The sequence below is a fragment of the Mytilus edulis genome, chromosome 5 (genome assembly GCF_963676685.1).
Source record: "Mytilus edulis chromosome 5, xbMytEdul2.2, whole genome shotgun sequence".
Lineage (NCBI taxonomy): Eukaryota > Metazoa > Mollusca > Bivalvia > Mytilida > Mytilidae > Mytilus > Mytilus edulis.
The window spans coordinates 31,187,434-31,205,146 of NC_092348.1; the positions used below are offsets into that span (position 1 = coordinate 31,187,434).

Sequence of the window (17,713 nt, forward strand, 5' to 3'; positions counted from 1 at the left end):
ATGGCTCAATTAAATGTCGACATTTCTGGTGGCGGCGGCGGTGGCGGAGGAGGCGGTGGTGCTCCAGGCGGAAGAGGAGGAGATGTAATTACAAACATAAGAATCAATGGAGGGGGAAGATTCTTTCGTGGTGGAGGTAATAATCAAGGTGGAAAAGGAAAAGGAAAAGGACGTGGTAAAGGTAAAGGAAGAGGCTTTGGTTGAAAGCGACGAGGTCAGTCAAGATTAGAAATGACTTATTTTGTACTTTAAATGAATTCCTGTAGAAACTAAATAAAGTGCTCTATTGTTTTGTGGTTGCTTTGTGGTTAATTGACTGTTGTTTCGATTAGTTTTATTGTTAGGGGGTGTTTTAGTGCTTTTAGACTGAATTCTTAGGCATTTATACACATTCATTGCGTTCGATCTTCTTTCAGTCTCTTTCTATCAAACGTCAGTATTCAATTGTGTTCTGTCTCGTTTAATGGCATACAATACAGTTACAGCGGAGGTAATGACGTTGCTAACGTAAGTTGTTATTTTCGCGACATCATCTATGACTTATCGGGAAAATATTCAGTTTTCGACTAATTTTTATCACTCAAACTTATTTAACTTGAAAACGAGTTCATGGACCCCTCTTTTTTAAAATGCCATTTGGTTTGTTTACGTAAGAAGATGGTGTGTGCCAATTTTCATCTAAAACGTAAATAGTGCAATTTTTTTAATTTTGATAAAAAAAATATATAGCAAAAAATATCGTTTTTTTCTCAATTCATGAACATTTGATAAATATGAGTTATTTCTGAATAAAAAAATGCATAAATTTTTAGGATACTTACAACATACAGAAATTACATATTATTTAACAAAAAACAAATTGTGTTTATCTTTTAAAACAAAAAAGTTACGTCTTTGTTTCGAAATGGATAATACGGCCACAAATCCGAATTTTGAGCAAATATACAAAATTTCGACCTCATTTTACTCAAAAAGTAGCACATGAAGGTACATTTTTTATTACATATTTGATTTAATCAGGTAAAAAGTAAATGTAAATCAGGATCAAAACTGTATCGTATGCCCTTAACTGATAATAACTATTGGTCGACTCGGGTCGGTACGGTAATATTGTTCCTTATATGCCGTAGTAAGTAGTTTCTCCTGTCCGGGTCATATACCTAATTTAAAATCTCATTGTACCCAATAGAACTTTAGCAAAATTATAAGGCAACCAATCAAAACCGTACATCTATATATCCATTTGGTGTGACGGCAAAGTACAGTAAATTGATCATCCGTTACGATAGACAAACACAGCTGATCTGCAATGTATACCAACTACTTGCTACGGTACATTATACACTGTGTCACAACCCTAGTTAAATGCGTTACAAAATACAAGATGAACGAAAGCTATATAACAAACAAGAGACCATATGACACAGAAATTAACAACTATAGGTCACCGTACGTCCTTCAACAATAAGCCAAACCAATACCGCATAGTCGGATATAATTTAAAAGGCCCCGAAATGACAATGTAAAACAATTCAAACGAGAAAAATAACGGCCTAATCTATGTTGATTATAACCTTGTTGTTCCAGTGGTCGTAATTAAGCCCTGTGTAAGCGGTGTTGCCCTTATGTTTCAGATGCAGGGGTTCGATTCTCACTAATAAAAGAAAAAAAATTGGCTAATTTAAAATTGTAGATCTAACATGACTTTGCTATTTTAAGACGAATTTTAAATACATTATGGTGTTTGTCCTGTATAATCACAGGACAACGTCTTTCGGAGATTGACAAAAAAGCAACAGTCTTTTTGTTCCTTGACGTTTTGAATCCAGGGACACTGACATAAATCTAAAGTGAAATAGAGTACTTTATATTATTATGTTACATACTATGATCGCTCGTTTAACCCTGATATCATTTGGAATTCATTAAGTTTTGTCACTCTCCTAGTTTTGACATTAAAAAATGTGAACAGTTTAAATACATCATACTGAGGTACATAAACAATAAATGTTTCACTCATTTCACCATTAGATTATTTTAACTGAGGTGTCAACAATTTTAAGGTATGTTTTACACATTTATGTATTGAAATGTATACACAAAAATTAACAATGAACATAATCCGTTTATTTTTCTAGATGAATTTAAATATAAATCAGTTCAATTAAATTGCTGGCCCTTTTTCTTATTAATGACACGCATTAGTAAAAAAAGGGGGAGTAGATAAAGAAGACACGTTTTGACCCAGCCAACTAGTACACACGAGTACAAACCCGTGCGAGCGCAGCTTGAAGACTACTTGAAATTTGTAAGATGATACATGTTTGGCTTTAATATAAGCAGTGTTTGGATTTATAGTTTTAACGATGATTTTGTGCATTGTTTGGACCTAAAAGCTTGAGTAAACTCTTGGCCATTACCTAGGATACAAAATAGTCTGTGACCAAGAGTTGCCCCAAAACCTTTGTGGACCTTTAGTAACGATCACAAATAAATTATGCTAAAAACTGTTTAGAATAATTAAAAATTAGACCCAAACTGAAACTACAACACAAAACTTACTCCTTTGGGTATACGTGAATGATAAAGCAACTCAACGACAAAATTAACATGTGCACAAAATCTGTTTTACACCGCCATATTTATATATTAAAATGAAGATAATTATGTGGAATGATTATGCGTATACCTAGTCAGAAGTGGTTAACTTGTCATCAATGTGTTACATGTTTAATTGTTTCAAGCACAGACCCAACTGTTGGTGATATCTTTTCAAATGTTTATATATTATGTTTCAGACTATTCCTTTTAATATTTGCTATATGGTATGGGCTTTGTGCGTTGTTGAAGGTCGTACCGTCAATGATAAAGCAACTCAACGACAAAATTAACATGTGCACAAAATGTGTTTTACACCGCCATATTTATATATTAAAATGAAGACAATTATGTGGAATGAGTATACCTAGTCAAAAGTGGTTGACTTGTCATCAATGTGTTACATGTTTAATTGTTTCAAGCACAGACCCAACTGTTGGTGATATCTTTTCAAATGTTTATATATTATGTTTCAGACTATTCCTTTTAATATTTGCTATATGGTATCGGCTTAGTGCGCTGTTGAAGGTCGTACCGTGATCTATTGTTATTTACATCCTCGTTAAGTGGTCTCCGGTGAATAGTTGAATGTTGGCAATTATACAAACATTGTTTTTAGAAAGAACATTTTAAGGGCAACATAGAGTCATAAACACTAAGTCAGACGTCTTTAATACAATTTGACTTTTTTACTATAAATTAAAATGTATTTCATAATATAGCATTACTTAAAAATGATTTTTTTTTATGTAATGTTCGTATGTTTGTTTATTCGATAATGTTCTACTATTTTGCAATGTTTTTGTATAGTGCGATATTGCAGCGGCTGGTCAAATTGTTAAACATAGTGTACAGTACTTCGGAATGATCTAATTGTCCAAAACCTAAAAGACTCATAAACTATATACGTAGGAACTACTAAAAAGGGGGAAAAACCAAATTAAAGTGTAGTTTTTTAATGTTTAAATAGAAGGTAACCCTATTGAAAAGAATCCACATACAGCATTTAAGGACATAAACTTTAGACAGCTTATACTCATTTATATGCGCGGACTTACATATTGGGAGAATGCAGAGCAGGAGACGCTTACCCTGTTGACGAATATGGTACTGTCTTTCTCATTGTGTTAATAATGCGATTCTCTAAATTTTTGTTTACTACCTTGATTTTTAATCTTTTATGACAATTTATGAGATTCTAACATCGGTAAGCAACTGCAACAGTATCTATCTGAACAAGTAATAAAATACAATAAGAATGCATGTACATGTAGCATTGATTAAGACTAGCAGCTTAATTTATAGAAAATGATGAAATGTTTACTACTACTGCATCTTTTTATGTTATTTTTTTTTCAGTAAGCTAAGATGAGGATTTCCAATCTTTTGATAGTTGCAATATGTATCATATTTTACATTACTTCTATCATGGCTCAATTTAATGTCGACATTACTGGTGGCGGCGGAGGAGGTGGGGGAGGCGGTGGCGGTCCAGGCGGAAGAGGAGGAGATATAATTACAAACATAAGAATAAACGGAGGTGGCAGATTCCTTCGTGGTGGAGGTAATAATCAAGGCGGAAGAGGTAATCAAAGAGGGAATGGAAGAGGAAACGGAAGAGGAAATGGAAGAGGAATTAGTAGAGGAAATGGTAGAGGAAATGGACGTGGTAAAGGTAAAGGAAGAGGGAGAGGTTGAAAGTAGTGAAGTCAACAATGAAAAGGTCACCCGTGTATGACTTTAAATTACAAAATTTTGATAAATTGGTGTAGATACTGATAAAGCTTTAAATTGTTTTTGTTGTTTTTTGTTGTGTTTTTTTGTACGGTTTCTTTTTTTTTTTTTTTTTTATTTGCTGTTGTTTTTTTTTTGGCACAGTTATTGCTTTCGATCTTCCAATCATATTCTGCCACGTTATGTAAGCGCTAAACGACATAATTTGACCGACATCAAAAGGACTGTTGATAGGTATTCGAAGATGTTCAGAAATTACGGATTTTATATTATTTTTTTAACTTGTAAGAAAACATTTTCATAAAAAAATCAAAGAAATAAAAATAATGTTCACTACATTTTTGTGTACAACGATGTTTCATATTTTTAAACGGAACATTATCAGATTTGCAAAATTGTACGAAGTGGAATCACATCAAGTTGTTCTATATAATTCCGTTTTACCGCAGTCCCCACTAGGCCACGATCGCACTACGGTCTGTGAAAAAAATGCAAAATTTGATGATCGTAGTACGATCGTGAAGATCGCAGTATGGTCGTATCACGGTCGTGGTGTGGTCTTCAAGATAGTGATGAGCGTGGCCAACTTTGAACATGTTTAAAACAATCGTGGTGCGATCACGGTGAAATAAGGTCGTAGGAGAAGCGTATTGAGAGCGCAATAAGATCGTAGTAAGATCGCAAAGGTCGCTGTACCGTCATAGCGAGAGCGTAGCGAAAGCGTGATTCTATTTGGAGAGACTGCGCTACGATCTCACAGCGACGTTATTACGACCTCACTACGACCATCACGCTTTCACCGCGACCCAACTACGCTTCCACTTTGACTATACCACGCTGTTCACGACCATAGTACGATTCTAGCACGCCCTTGCCGTCCCCTTCTTACGACCTAACCACGTTTATACTACGACCATCATTCTCATTGTCATTTTCACATAAAATATATTAAATCTCTCCATGTTTTGTTTGTCGGTATGTAATTAGGACTTCTTGTCCATTTTCTCTAACGGCTAGACCATGCTTCTCGTTTTTATATAGAATAGACCGTTGGTTTTCCCGTTTGAATGGTTTTACACTAATTTGTTGGGCCCTTTATAGCTTGCTGTTCGGTGTGAGCCAAGGCTCCGTGTTGAAGGCACGGTACCTTGCCCTTTAATGGTTTACTTTTATAAATTGTTACTTGGATAGAGAGTTGTCTCATTGGCACTCATACCACATCTTCCTATATCTATTGACACATCTGTGTCATATCTGATATCGTTCATTAAAATATCGTCATTTGAGCATTATGGACCAGCAATAGGTTGTAATTTAGGTTGGATTGGTCGGTCCGACATCTCTACTTGATCAGAATTCGTTACTATCAGATCTCCCTCTGCATCTTCATCAACCCCTACCACCACGCCCACGTGTTCTAGTAAATTTTGGTGGCATGACTGTATTGTTTCCGAGAAATCTACGTATTAATCAGAAATAGAAGGAATGGAACTCTATTGATTTGGAACACGTGGTTGGCGTTATTGCTGTGAACTTAGTAGAGATCGCGGTTCGAACTTAGTATAATTGTGGTAAGAAAGTGCTATAATCGCAGTAGAAGCGTGGTAAGATGATGTTGAGATCGTGTTGCAATTGTATAGCTCTTGGTGTGGTCGTAGTGACAACGTGATGAGCGTAGAAAGATCTTGATGAGCGTAGTGAGGTCGCAAAATAAGCGCGGTGAGAACGTGGTATAATTGTAGCGGGATCGTTGTAGAAGCGTAATGAGGACGTAGCAGCATCGTGAAACGACAAAAAATAACAGTTTCATGCCGCTCATACCGCGACCTCACCACGATCTGAATTTATTTTTCGATCGCGGTAAGCGTGGTGCGATCGTGGTTTAGTGTGACTGGGGCTTAACGGATTATACCAGAAACGTAACTGTATCGTGTACATATATATAGTCATTTGTTCTCGATAGTAATCAGTTCTCGATAGGAATGCGCGTGGATAAAAAATAAAGAAGTTCGCAAAATCGCACATGTTTTCTATTTGTCGGTAATTCAAGGACAAAATAAAAACTAGCTTCAAGCATGCAATAATTTCAACATTTCAAGTTTTCAGACATTTTACAACAGTAAAAATAATATTTTCCGATTTTAACCTACTTTTCCTTATTCCCAAAACAACCCTAACTTCATCCCCTCGGTTTATACATAGCACGTTTTCAAATGTTAACAAAACTTAGCTCGAAAAGAAGGTCAAGTCCACATAGTATTACGTAATACACAATTGTAAGATGTGGTGTGACGTCGCTATGGAAAAAAATCTATGGAATATTCAATGCATATTTTTGTCCTTGAGTGATAATTCCTAGGATATCGGTTAAAGATGCCTTAAATGATCGATAAGGCTAAAATTCATTAAAGAAATATGGTTCTAGAGGCAAATGATTTTCGCACATCACGTGTTTCTGTACTAGCCTTCGTCAGGTACATTACAGATTTATGGAAGGCCACAAATGTAACTGTATACTATGATTTTCGCGCGCACATCACTTTTTTCTGTACTAACCTTCATCAGGTACATTAGAGAAGTACGAAAAGCCACAAATATAAGTATATACTATGATTTTCGAGCTCAGATCACGTGTCTCTGGAATAACCTTCTTACGGTACATTAGAGAAGTATGGAAAGCCACTAATCTGAAATGCCAAAGAGCTCAAAATGATTACTTGAACAGAACAATCAAAAACTGTCTAAAACACAATTCCCAGGGAAGGGAGATTTGAGCGCTCACAAACATGTTTAACCCCGCAACATTTTATATGTGCCTGTCCTAAAGTAAGGAGTCTTTTATTCAGGGACTGTTGTTTGTTCGTGTCTGTCATCTTTGTTCTACGTTTTTTGTTTTTACACACAAAAATAGTTAACCGTACCAGATTCTATATGTGCGTTCAAAAGTAAGGATACTGTAATTTAGGGATAGTCGTTGGTTGCTGTCTTTCATATTTGTTTTTCGTTTATTATTTTTTACATAACACAGACCGTGGGTTTCCTCGTCAGAATTACTTACCAGTTTATCATGTATTCATGTTTATTCATATAGCTGACGATATGATACTGGTTTTGCTCATTGTTGAAGGCCGTGCGGTGATCTATAGTTTCTTGAATCCATATTATTTGGATTCTGGTGAACACATATCATTTTTATATGGTCAACTTCAAATGAACAACTGGCAAATATTGTTGATTGATTTGGGGTATGAATCAGTGGCGGATCCAGAACTTTTCCTAAGGGGGGGGGTCCCTCCAGTCATGCTTCAGTGATTCCCTATATAATCAACCAAATTTTTCCTAGGAAAGGGGGGCCCGGGCCCCCAGCACCCCCCCTGGATCCGCCTATATGAATGAATTTCCACGTCACAAATCCATCTTACTATGATGATTTCCTTATAGTTATGATGGTGACATGTAATGAACATGTATTTATTATTTGTTGACGTTGGCAGTAATCATGTTGTATTTCCTTGTGATGGATTTGACATTAATTTATTTCCTCGCACTTGTTTGTTATTAGTTCAGACGTGAACGACCGACCATTGGTGAACCAGGTAAATATTGTGTTTTTTGTATTATAATTAATGATTCTTTCTACACATTTTATCAAGAATATAAAAATAGGCTGTAGTAACTTACATGAGCGTCAAAACAATGTGATATCGAAGATTAAATTTGTTTCACGCTTTTATGATAAAGTGAACATTTTTACCACGAGAACAGATACGTACACAAAGACATATTAAGTATACATACTAAAATATGCAAATGAATTTGGTAAATGCAAACGACGTTTAAAATCACAGGCGCTCGGTGATTATGGACCCCTTGTCTTAATACTTATTTTTGTTGTATTTTATCTAAGAATATATTCTGTGAAAATTTAACCTTATTTTCACTTATTTAATGTGTTCTTGCGCTTTTATAAACGATATTACAATGATGATAGTTGTTTATATAAAAAAAAAAAAAAAAAAAAAAACTCCAAGGCAAATTCAAATAGGGAAGTCCAAAAAAACTGATAAAATTAAAAGCTATCAATTAACCAACAAGTAACGTAAATTTTGACCCTCTATCATTGTTTTCCAGGGTCAAAATTTATAAACTACTGTTATTGTAATATCGTATAGAAAAGAGCAAGAATACACAAAATAAGTTAAAATATCACATTAACTAAAAACAAAATTAAAAAAAATATTTAGAGAAAGAGGGGTCACTATCCAAGCGTATATACTCCAAAATTCTAATACATTTGTGTACGTATAAAGAACTTGGTTCTCCCAATGATCTTTTTTTCCTATATAATATATTTTATAATGGAATGTATTATAAGTCTGGTGCGATAATTATAGAGATCCAGTGCTATTTGAAAATCCCACAATACGACTTGTTTATGAAAATACTGCAACCTCAGAATAAACATCCTAGCAAGCTTAAGAATGGATATACAATCAGGATCAGGGAATCTTTGACCTTTACAAATTGAATCAATATCAAAAACATCTCAAACTTGAAGAGCATTGCAAAGTTACTTTTTTTAAGTTAAATGTTTAACAAACAATTTGCCTACATTACTGGGTAATGATTGATTGCTAGTTGTTTTACGCCGAGTCAGCACTCTATAATATATCATTAACCTTATATTTAGGACAGCACCAAAAAATCTGATGAAAATAGCTTCGAGTAAAGATGTTTAATTTATTAAACTCCTGAAAGTCTTACTTATATTTTTGGAAATTCAGATGAGGTCAAACATTCTATATATGTTATGTCTACTGGACTATTGAAGAAATAATACTGCAGAATTTTCAAAGTTCATAATTCTGAATATACCATGAAATGTTACATTATGATTTATATTTGTCATTTTATTCTTTGGAAATGGGACACCCCCGCTTCACTGAAAAACAACAGGAAATTATAAATGTAATGTAGAAAGTCTCAAGGGAATTTTGTATTAATCAACCAAGACGTTTATATGAATCCAAATGAGTAACATACATTTTTGTAAGTTATGCTGGATGCTTAAGCGTTATTTTCTGTCAAAGCACTTGTTTTTGAAAGCAACATTAAAAACATGATGTAGAGGTATTAGATGGTTTGGGGATATATTTCATAGCCTGATTCCTTAATAATTGTCTTTATACATTATTTATGAAAGACAATCTTCTATTCAACATGTTTAAATGATGATGAAAAATATATTTAGTTAATATAAAAAAGAAGATGTGGTATGACTGCCAATGAGACAACTCTTCACATGAGACCAAATGACAAAGAAATTACCAACTTTAGGTCACCATACGGCTTTCAACAATGAACAAAGCCCATACCGCATAGTAGTCAGCTATAAAAGGCCCCGAAATGACAAATGTAAATAAATTCAAACGAGAAAACTAATGGCCTAATTAATGTACAAAAAGAATGCACGAAAACATGTTTAACCCCGTCACATTCTTTTTGTGCCTGTCCCAAGTCAGGAGTCTGTTATTCAATTATTATCATTGATTGTTGTCTCTCATATTTATTTTACGCTAATTCATTGTTCATAATTTCAGACCGTTAATTTTATGGTTTGAAATATTTTCACATTTTGTAATGTTTGGGCCTTTTTATAGCAGAATACTTGTGTCCAGTTTGGGTTTTATTCATTGTTGAAGGCTGTACTGTACGGTCACTTATTATCCTAGATTTTACGTCATTATGACTCTGCTGGATAGTAATCTTGGTGGCCATCATACCACGTTTTTTTTTATATATTAACATTAACATTTCAACTTTGCATTACAAAACAACAAATAATTTGATGCATGCATGGTTCAAAATACACTTTTAGAATAAAAAAAAAACATAACCCCTCCTCAAAGTTAATAGTCCCTCATTTTGTTGTGTTGATATCATTAAACAGTGTAACCTGCCTAATCCGACACCTGAGTATTCCAACATCTTGCTTTAACCGACAAATTTTCATGGTCCTAAAATATGCATATCCTTGCAGAAAAAACCTGACTACTCCGACGACCTGCTTTATTTTTTTCTGGTCCCCCAGTGTGTCGGATAACACAGGTTACTCTGTACATGATTTATTGATTGCTATTTGCATTATGTCCAATGGTAAATATTCCATTGTTAAGAACGTGAACAATAAATACATTAGGTAGGATGACCAGGATGAAGTGGGGAAGGAAGACTAGGACTGCCAACTGTCTTGAAACTTACAGAACCTCAAAGTTGTTGCAACGGATCTTTATCATACATATGTCAGGCACTATCTCTGCACGAAGCATCGGATTTAATCCTCCTCATTCTGACCCCACGTTCATGATACGTTTATATGAATTCAAAAATCCAAATACCATATGCATTTACTAAAAAAATGTTTTATTTTAAAAAGAGGGCAAATGAAGCCAGGGTTAGCTTACTCTGTGAGCGAACGGTTGTCGGGCAAACATGTAATGTTTGAAAAATAAAACCTATTTCATGGTTATAGGTTACTAGTATGTGTAATATTTTTACTTTATGAATCAAATTGAATGAATGTTTAAATTAAGGGAAATGGGATTATTTTCAAGTAAAAGAAATATTTTACCAAATTGGTTTTGGCGAAGCCAAGGTTGGCAGTGTCTTTTCGAAGGGGTAATTATCTGCTCTATCCCCCTCTCAGATATGTGTTATTTAATATATTATACTGAATGTTCTTTTATTACTGTCTATCTAATTTCAAATACAAAGTTATAAGCCATGAACCTTGTACATAACAATCATCCGTATTTTGAAAGATAATAGAGTATTTACCATGGAAAAGAGTAAACTTGTGAAGCGGTGACCAATTTCCGAGGTTATGTTATAGTAAACAATAAACACATGTCTAGTCTGTCTACTCATCAAGGCCTTTACTTTTAAGAATTCCTATTTATGAAAAACAATTCACGGAGTTAGAAGCACAACAATATATAAAATAGTTAAAGTTCCCTTACTGGTAGCAAATTAAGCTCCGTGTAGTTGATCTGTTAAAATTGAATGACGCCTGGGTAGACTTAAAAGAGAGCTTAAAGGGGATAACCAAACTCATTAGTTGAAAATAAAAAGATAGAATTGAGAATGGAAATTGGGAATATGTCAAAGAGACAACAACCCTACCAAAGAGCAGATAACACAAATGGTCAAACATGAAAAAAAACGACAAACAGACACACAACAGTTAAAAAACACATCATAAAAAACTAAAGACTTAACAACACGAACCACACAAAAAAAAACAAACTGGGATGATCTCAGGAAGGGTAAACATATCCTGTTCAACATGTGATATCCGAAATATTTGCCTATATACTTCTACTAGATGTCATATCATATATCAAAGCAATAAAAAGTAAAATCACAAAAATGCTGAACTCCGAGGTAAAATCAAAACGGAAAGTCCCTAATCAAATGGCAACATCAAAAGATCAAACACATCAAACAATTGGGTAACAACTGTCATATTCCTGACTTGGTACAGCAAATAGAAAGAAAAACTAAAACAATCTTTCATAATGTCCATTGTAAATGTGTATACTTCAGACATGTTTTCAAATCAGTTCAAGTTATAATGTGAGATTTCCCTTATGTCTCATCAGTTCTGTTGAATTTTTTTTTCAGTGAAGGGTTATGAATTGTTCAATCATTATTGTGATAGCTTCAATATCTATTGTGTATTACCTCAACTCTGTTACTGCTCAAGTTAATGTCAACATTAATGGTGGCGGTGGTGGCGGCGGAGGTGGTGATCAAGCTCCAGGTGGAAGAGGTGGTGATATTAATACTAAGATTATCATAAAAGGAAGTGGTAGAGGAGGTTGGAAAGGAGGAAGACGAGGGGACAGAAGAGGAGGTGGAAGAGCCGTCCAAGGCAGATTAAATAATCAAGGTGGGAGACGGGGAAATCAAATCGGGGGCAGAGGGAGAGGACAGGTTAGAGGGAGAGGACAAGTTGTAGGGAGAGGACAACTTGGAGGAAGAAGACAACTAATAAGAGGTCTAAGAAGACAAGTTAGAAGATTACTGGGAAATCCTGTTGGGCCCAGGTTTAGACGATTTTAATTATTTAAATATCCAAAGACAATAAATTTACAAATATCGTATGTTTTGTTTCTATGGCCGAGTCGTGCTTTTAACAATCACTTACATATAGCAATTACACTCCCTAGCAAGACTTGATAAACAACCAGTCAGTCAGGAAACCTTCCACCTTGGATCAATACCAAAAGCATCTCAAAAGAGTATTACACAGTTTCTTTTAAGCTAATTGTCATTGGTTGCTGTTTATCATATTTTCTTTTCGTAAATGTATTTGTCATTACTTCATACAATCAATTTTCTGGTTTACATTATTTCCCATTTTATCATGTTTAGGGCTTTATATTACAGACTACATGTATAAAATATGGGTTTTGTTCATTTTTGAAGGCTGTATTGTAAGGTTACTTATAACCATTGTATCTACGTCATTATGACTCTGCTGAATAGTAGTTTCGTTGCAATTGGCAATCAACCCACATCTCTTATTTATCATAGTACTTTGTTTATCATAAATTCAAAAGTAACCAATTCTTTCTGACCTATAGATAATTCTGTTAGTATTTGCTTTAAAATTGAATAGATAGTTCCTTATTTTGTTATGTTTGTTTTATGATACACGATTTATTCATTGATGTTTGCATAATGTCTAGTGCCAAATGTTCTATGCATGCTCAAGAATGGAACTATAAATTCAATAGGTATACTCTGCAAGGTAAGTCGACCAGGACTTACTTGTGAAAGGGAATAAGGACATCTGCCTTCCAAATTACAGAACATCAAAGATGTTGTAACGATTCTTTAAAATACAGAGAGTGGTAGTGTTGCACTCTCTCTGCACGCACTATAGGATTTTATCTCCCCGCCCTGTAATTTGACCCCAGGTACATGGATATTGAACAGATATATCATGTTATGGAGGGCTATTTGCGAAAAATACAAGTCGAGGGACTTAAATTTCCCGAGCCGCTAGGCAAGGGAAATTTTGTCCCAAGACTTGCATTTTTTGCAAATACCCCTCCATAACATGATATATCTGTTTAATTACACCGAATAAATTTTAATTTAAACTCTCTGTACAAGGAAAAGGAAATATTTATTTGAGGACAAGTACTCTCATAAAATATACCGCGGGAACTATACATGTACTTATACGCGTTCGCGCTGTCTTTATGTAACGTCATATCCGAAAAAAATTGGCGGGAAGATGCTCGCGAGGGTAAAAAATGAATATCCAAAATGGCAAATACCATGGTATTTGAGGCATATTCACCGGCAGTGATGAAAAACAGTCAGATTCGTTTGAAATGAGGAAAAAATGTTAGAATATGCGAAAAATACACTGGCTATCAGCCAATCAAAAGCTGGCATTCTTATATAAGGTGTAATTAGAATTAAAAAATCAAAATATCATATGCGTTTACTAAGAAATGTTTTATTTTAAAAAGAAGGCAAATGAACCTAGACTCTAAGGGTGAACGGTTGTCGGACAAATATGTTATGTAAGAAGAATAACATCATTCAATTGTTATAGTTTACAAGAATGTGTAATGTTTTTACTTCATGTATAAATGTTCAATTGAAACTGTGGTGAAATGGATTATATTTAAGGAGAAAAATTATTTTACTAAATTGGTTTGAATTGTTGATGGAAGATGGGGTCAGGGATAAACTTAAAAATCTGTCGTTTGATGGAAGAACTGTGAATCTATTTGGTTAGGCTATATGTAGAGGGTGAAGTGTATATTTTGAACGGTAATCAATTGTGAAAACTATTGCATACAAATACACTTAATTAGTTAACTTAAGTTAAGATTAATTTACTCTAACTATTGAGTCAAATTCATCAAGGTATCCAACATTCAATATTGGGTTGAGCGCTAAAAAACATGTTTTATGTTTGGCATCAGTAGTTAATCTGTTAATACCGATGCTTATATCTCTTTAAATCGAATTTGGAAGATAAAGTAATAAACAAAACTGAGGACCGTGTCCAAAGTGTGCATACATTACTTTGTGCCTGTTCAATAAACTCTTCATAGATACCAGGATTAAATTTTGTATTTACGCCAGACGCACGTTTCGTCTACAAAAGACTCATCAGTTACGCTCGAATCAAAAAAATTAAAAAGGCCATGCAAATAAAGTACGAAGTTGAAGAGCATTGAGGACCAAATTTCCTAACAGTTATGCCAAATACAGCTAGGTAATCTATGCCTGAGGTAGAAAAGCCTTAGTATTTCAAAAATTCAAAAGTTTTGTAAACAGTTAATCAAAGTCAAGAAACTGTAATATTTAGTTATTATTATAATTCATTCAAATCGACACGACGGATGCATAATAACGTGTGCTTGCAAGGCAGGTAATACAATTGTTTACACTAAATTTCTACGATCTCATATCGAGTGATAACCAGCATCAGTCAATATTTCCGTCTTTTTATACGGAAATATATATGTATATCACTTCAGAATTGGAAGAAAACAATAACGTGTGCTCATTAAGACGTTAGTGTTCAAACTGTTTATCTGAACTTGTGAATCGACGACCTCGAGGTTATTTCGAACAGTAAAATATGTTCAACCTGTCCAATCATCAAGGCCTTTAATTTTAGAAATTTCTATGTAAGAATGGGATTCACTTCAAAGAAAATTATATAAAAATGGGAAGCTTTTCAAAACCATAAAACAATAACAATTATAAAATTGTAGTTGCAGATGAATTGGATTGGGGTTCTGTGAATCAATATCAGTCAACCGTTCCTTCCTACTCTTGGGAAAATTGGGGTATTTACCGACCCATTCGGATCACCACGTCACTATTTTTTTATGCTCCCTCGACATAACCACGTCGTTTATCCATTCACTTAATAAATAGGCTGTCTCAAATTACAACAAACCAGGTTAAATGTCAAACTGGACCGTCATTTTGTCTCCAATAAAATCTATAAACAAACACAAAGTATTGGTTGGACTATTCTAACGTTATAATACAGGTACAAGTGTTACCACTTACAGTATTACTCGAAATTGATAATTGGATTGTTGGTTGGAAAACAGATAAACGATATAAACGTCGTTCATAGAAAAACAATTTCATACGCATATTTGGGTATGTATAATTAGTATGACTGTATGTGTATCAATTGGAATAAAATTTAAGCATGACGATTCTAGAGATAAATAGAGAGTTATATTGAAAGGAGATTCATACTAGTTGTCATCGACTTTCATGATTCACCCCTGTGACTTTGTGTAGAACCTTCAAAATGGAAATAGAGAAAATTCAATCCTTGTTTTACATTGAAATTGAAGTCAAATTTGAAAAAAAATGAAAAATGAAACATGTTTTAGTAAAAGTTTCTTCGAAGGTTTGATTGCTAGAAAGTTTGGATTAATGATTAGTGACAACTGTTTCGTGCAAACTAGTATTCAAGACGAACATTAAAGAGATGTAGTCAACCAAAACTTATACATTTATATAAGACAAAAGTGCATACCGAGTTTGAAGCTACAATAAAATTCATTCTCTATCGAACACTTTAGACAAGGAGGGTGAGAGCTTTCTGATTTAGTGCTGATGCTAGATTACATAGATTTAACCACAAGGATATTGGTCTGAAGACAAGAATATTTCCTTGCAAAGCGATAAAGCCTGCATGTACATATGTTTTTGCTGAAAACCTATAGATCAAATAAAAAATCAGTTGTTAAAATTTTATTATTGAATGTGAATGAAACGAGCAATCACGTTAAATAATCAACAACTGAGCATACGCTAAAGGGGGACCGGCATAGGATTATAATGTAAGATATAGTTAAGTCTAGTTAAGAAAAACCAGAAATTAGTAGACAGTACAGGACAAAGAATCAATTATAAACATTTTTTTTTTAAACGAAAAAAAATGACGATTTCATACTTTGCACATTAGCAATGATTAAGAATATACGGATGTTAACAAATATTGGGGAACTGGCGAATTCCTAAATCTTTGATCAGTGACATAACAATTCATAAAATACGTTATCGATTTTCACTTACGAGTAGCAAATTTAGACATATGTATTTGCTTCTTAAAACTGAATGACGCCTGATTGGCCTTAAAAAAAGAGAAGGGATATACTAAATGGATAAATAAACAGACAATGCAATAGTACAATGGTCAAGACAGAAAAACGACAAAAAGACTCACATCAATATACAAAACCCAGGAAAGAAAACTAAAGACGAGCAACACGAAATCCACCAATCCATATCCTGCTCGATATAAAATACGATCTCTCACAATGCACACTGACAATTTGTATATTTAACGAACGTTTTCAAATCAGTTAGGTATAAAGGAAGTTGGACCCCTAATGTCGTTGATTTGTTTTTCAGTGAAGGATTATGAATGGTTCAATCATTATTGTGATAGCTTCAATATCTGTTGTATTTAACCTCAATTCAGTAACTGCCCAAGTAAATGTCGACATAACTGGAGGCGGAGGCGGAGGCGGAGGCGGTGGTGGTGATCAAGCACCTGGTGGTAGAGGTGGCGATATTAATACAAAAATTATCATAAAAGGAGGTGGAAGAGGAGGTAAAAGAGGAGGTAGAAAAGGATTTCGAAAAGGAGGTAAAGGCAGATTAAATAATAAAGGTAGAAGACGAGGAGGACAAAACATCGGGGGTAGAGGGAGAGGAAATTTTGAAGGAAGAGGACAAGTTCGAGGGAGAGGACAAGTTAGGGGACGAGGACAAATTCGAGGACTAGGACGAGGCGGGGGTCAGTATAGAGGATCACTAGGATATGCTGGTGGATTTAGACGTTTTTAGTTATTTAAATTTTAAAGGGAATAAAACTTCAAATATCATATGTTTTGTTTTTATGTCAGAGTTTTCCTTTTTTAATCGCAATACTGTGTTGCATTTAGTTAGAAACGCAGATTGTAGTAATTTAACTGTGTATACCTTACATGTTTTCTGTGAGTGACTAGATTTCTATATCATCTTCAAATATTGATTGATATGCGAAATTTAAATAATATGTAAATAACGTGGGGATATAATGTATTAATTGCTGTAAATAGGATAGGCACCCTTATAACACTACCAGATCTTGTAAAAAGAGTGATGGATGTTTTAAAGTTTAAGCACTATGAAATCTTACGACTATATTTTGCTTGGCATCTTTTCTATTACAGGGTTTGCAGTAAACTTCGCAAAGGATTTGGTATTGCGTGCCTTACCCTTTCATGATAACCTCCGTGCAATATGTATTTTCATAGATATAGGTATG

General features: G+C 34.2%; 3 protein-coding genes across 3 annotated transcripts; all 3 read left to right on the top strand.

The window, feature by feature from the left end:
- On the top strand, positions 1–4,296 carry LOC139525036 (eggshell protein 1-like). Its single transcript, XM_071320214.1, has 2 exons — positions 1–181; positions 3,992–4,296. The coding sequence occupies exons 1-2, from the start codon at positions 1–3 to the stop codon at positions 4,294–4,296; spliced, it is 486 nt and encodes a 161-aa protein (XP_071176315.1).
- Positions 4,297–7,836: 3,540 nt separating this feature from the next.
- Positions 7,837–12,497, top strand: LOC139522367 (rRNA 2'-O-methyltransferase fibrillarin-like). Its single transcript, XM_071315894.1, has 2 exons — positions 7,837–7,928; positions 12,016–12,497. The coding sequence occupies exon 2, from the start codon at positions 12,025–12,027 to the stop codon at positions 12,454–12,456; it is 432 nt and encodes a 143-aa protein (XP_071171995.1). The 5' UTR covers positions 7,837–7,928; positions 12,016–12,024; the 3' UTR covers positions 12,457–12,497.
- Positions 12,498–16,821: 4,324 nt separating this feature from the next.
- On the top strand, positions 16,822–17,250 carry LOC139525037 (protein FAM98B-like). The gene has a single exon (XM_071320215.1). It carries the CDS (start codon positions 16,822–16,824, stop codon positions 17,248–17,250), a length of 429 nt encoding a protein of 142 aa, XP_071176316.1.
- The last annotated feature ends 463 nt before the right edge of the window (positions 17,251–17,713 follow it).

Bases quoted from the DNA above. Each gene is read 5' to 3' on its own strand.
- LOC139525036 (XM_071320214.1), top strand. From the start codon at position 1: ATGGCTCAATTAAATGTCGACATTTCTGGTGGCGGCGGCGGTGGCGGA. The intron at 182-3,991 runs GTAAAGGAAGAG...ATCTTTTGATAG, and splicing joins AGGAAAAGGACGTGGTAAAG to TTGCAATATGTATCATATTT.
- LOC139525037 (XM_071320215.1), top strand. From the start codon at position 16,822: ATGAATGGTTCAATCATTATTGTGATAGCTTCAATATCTGTTGTATTT.
- LOC139522367 (XM_071315894.1), top strand. From the start codon at position 12,025: ATGAATTGTTCAATCATTATTGTGATAGCTTCAATATCTATTGTGTAT.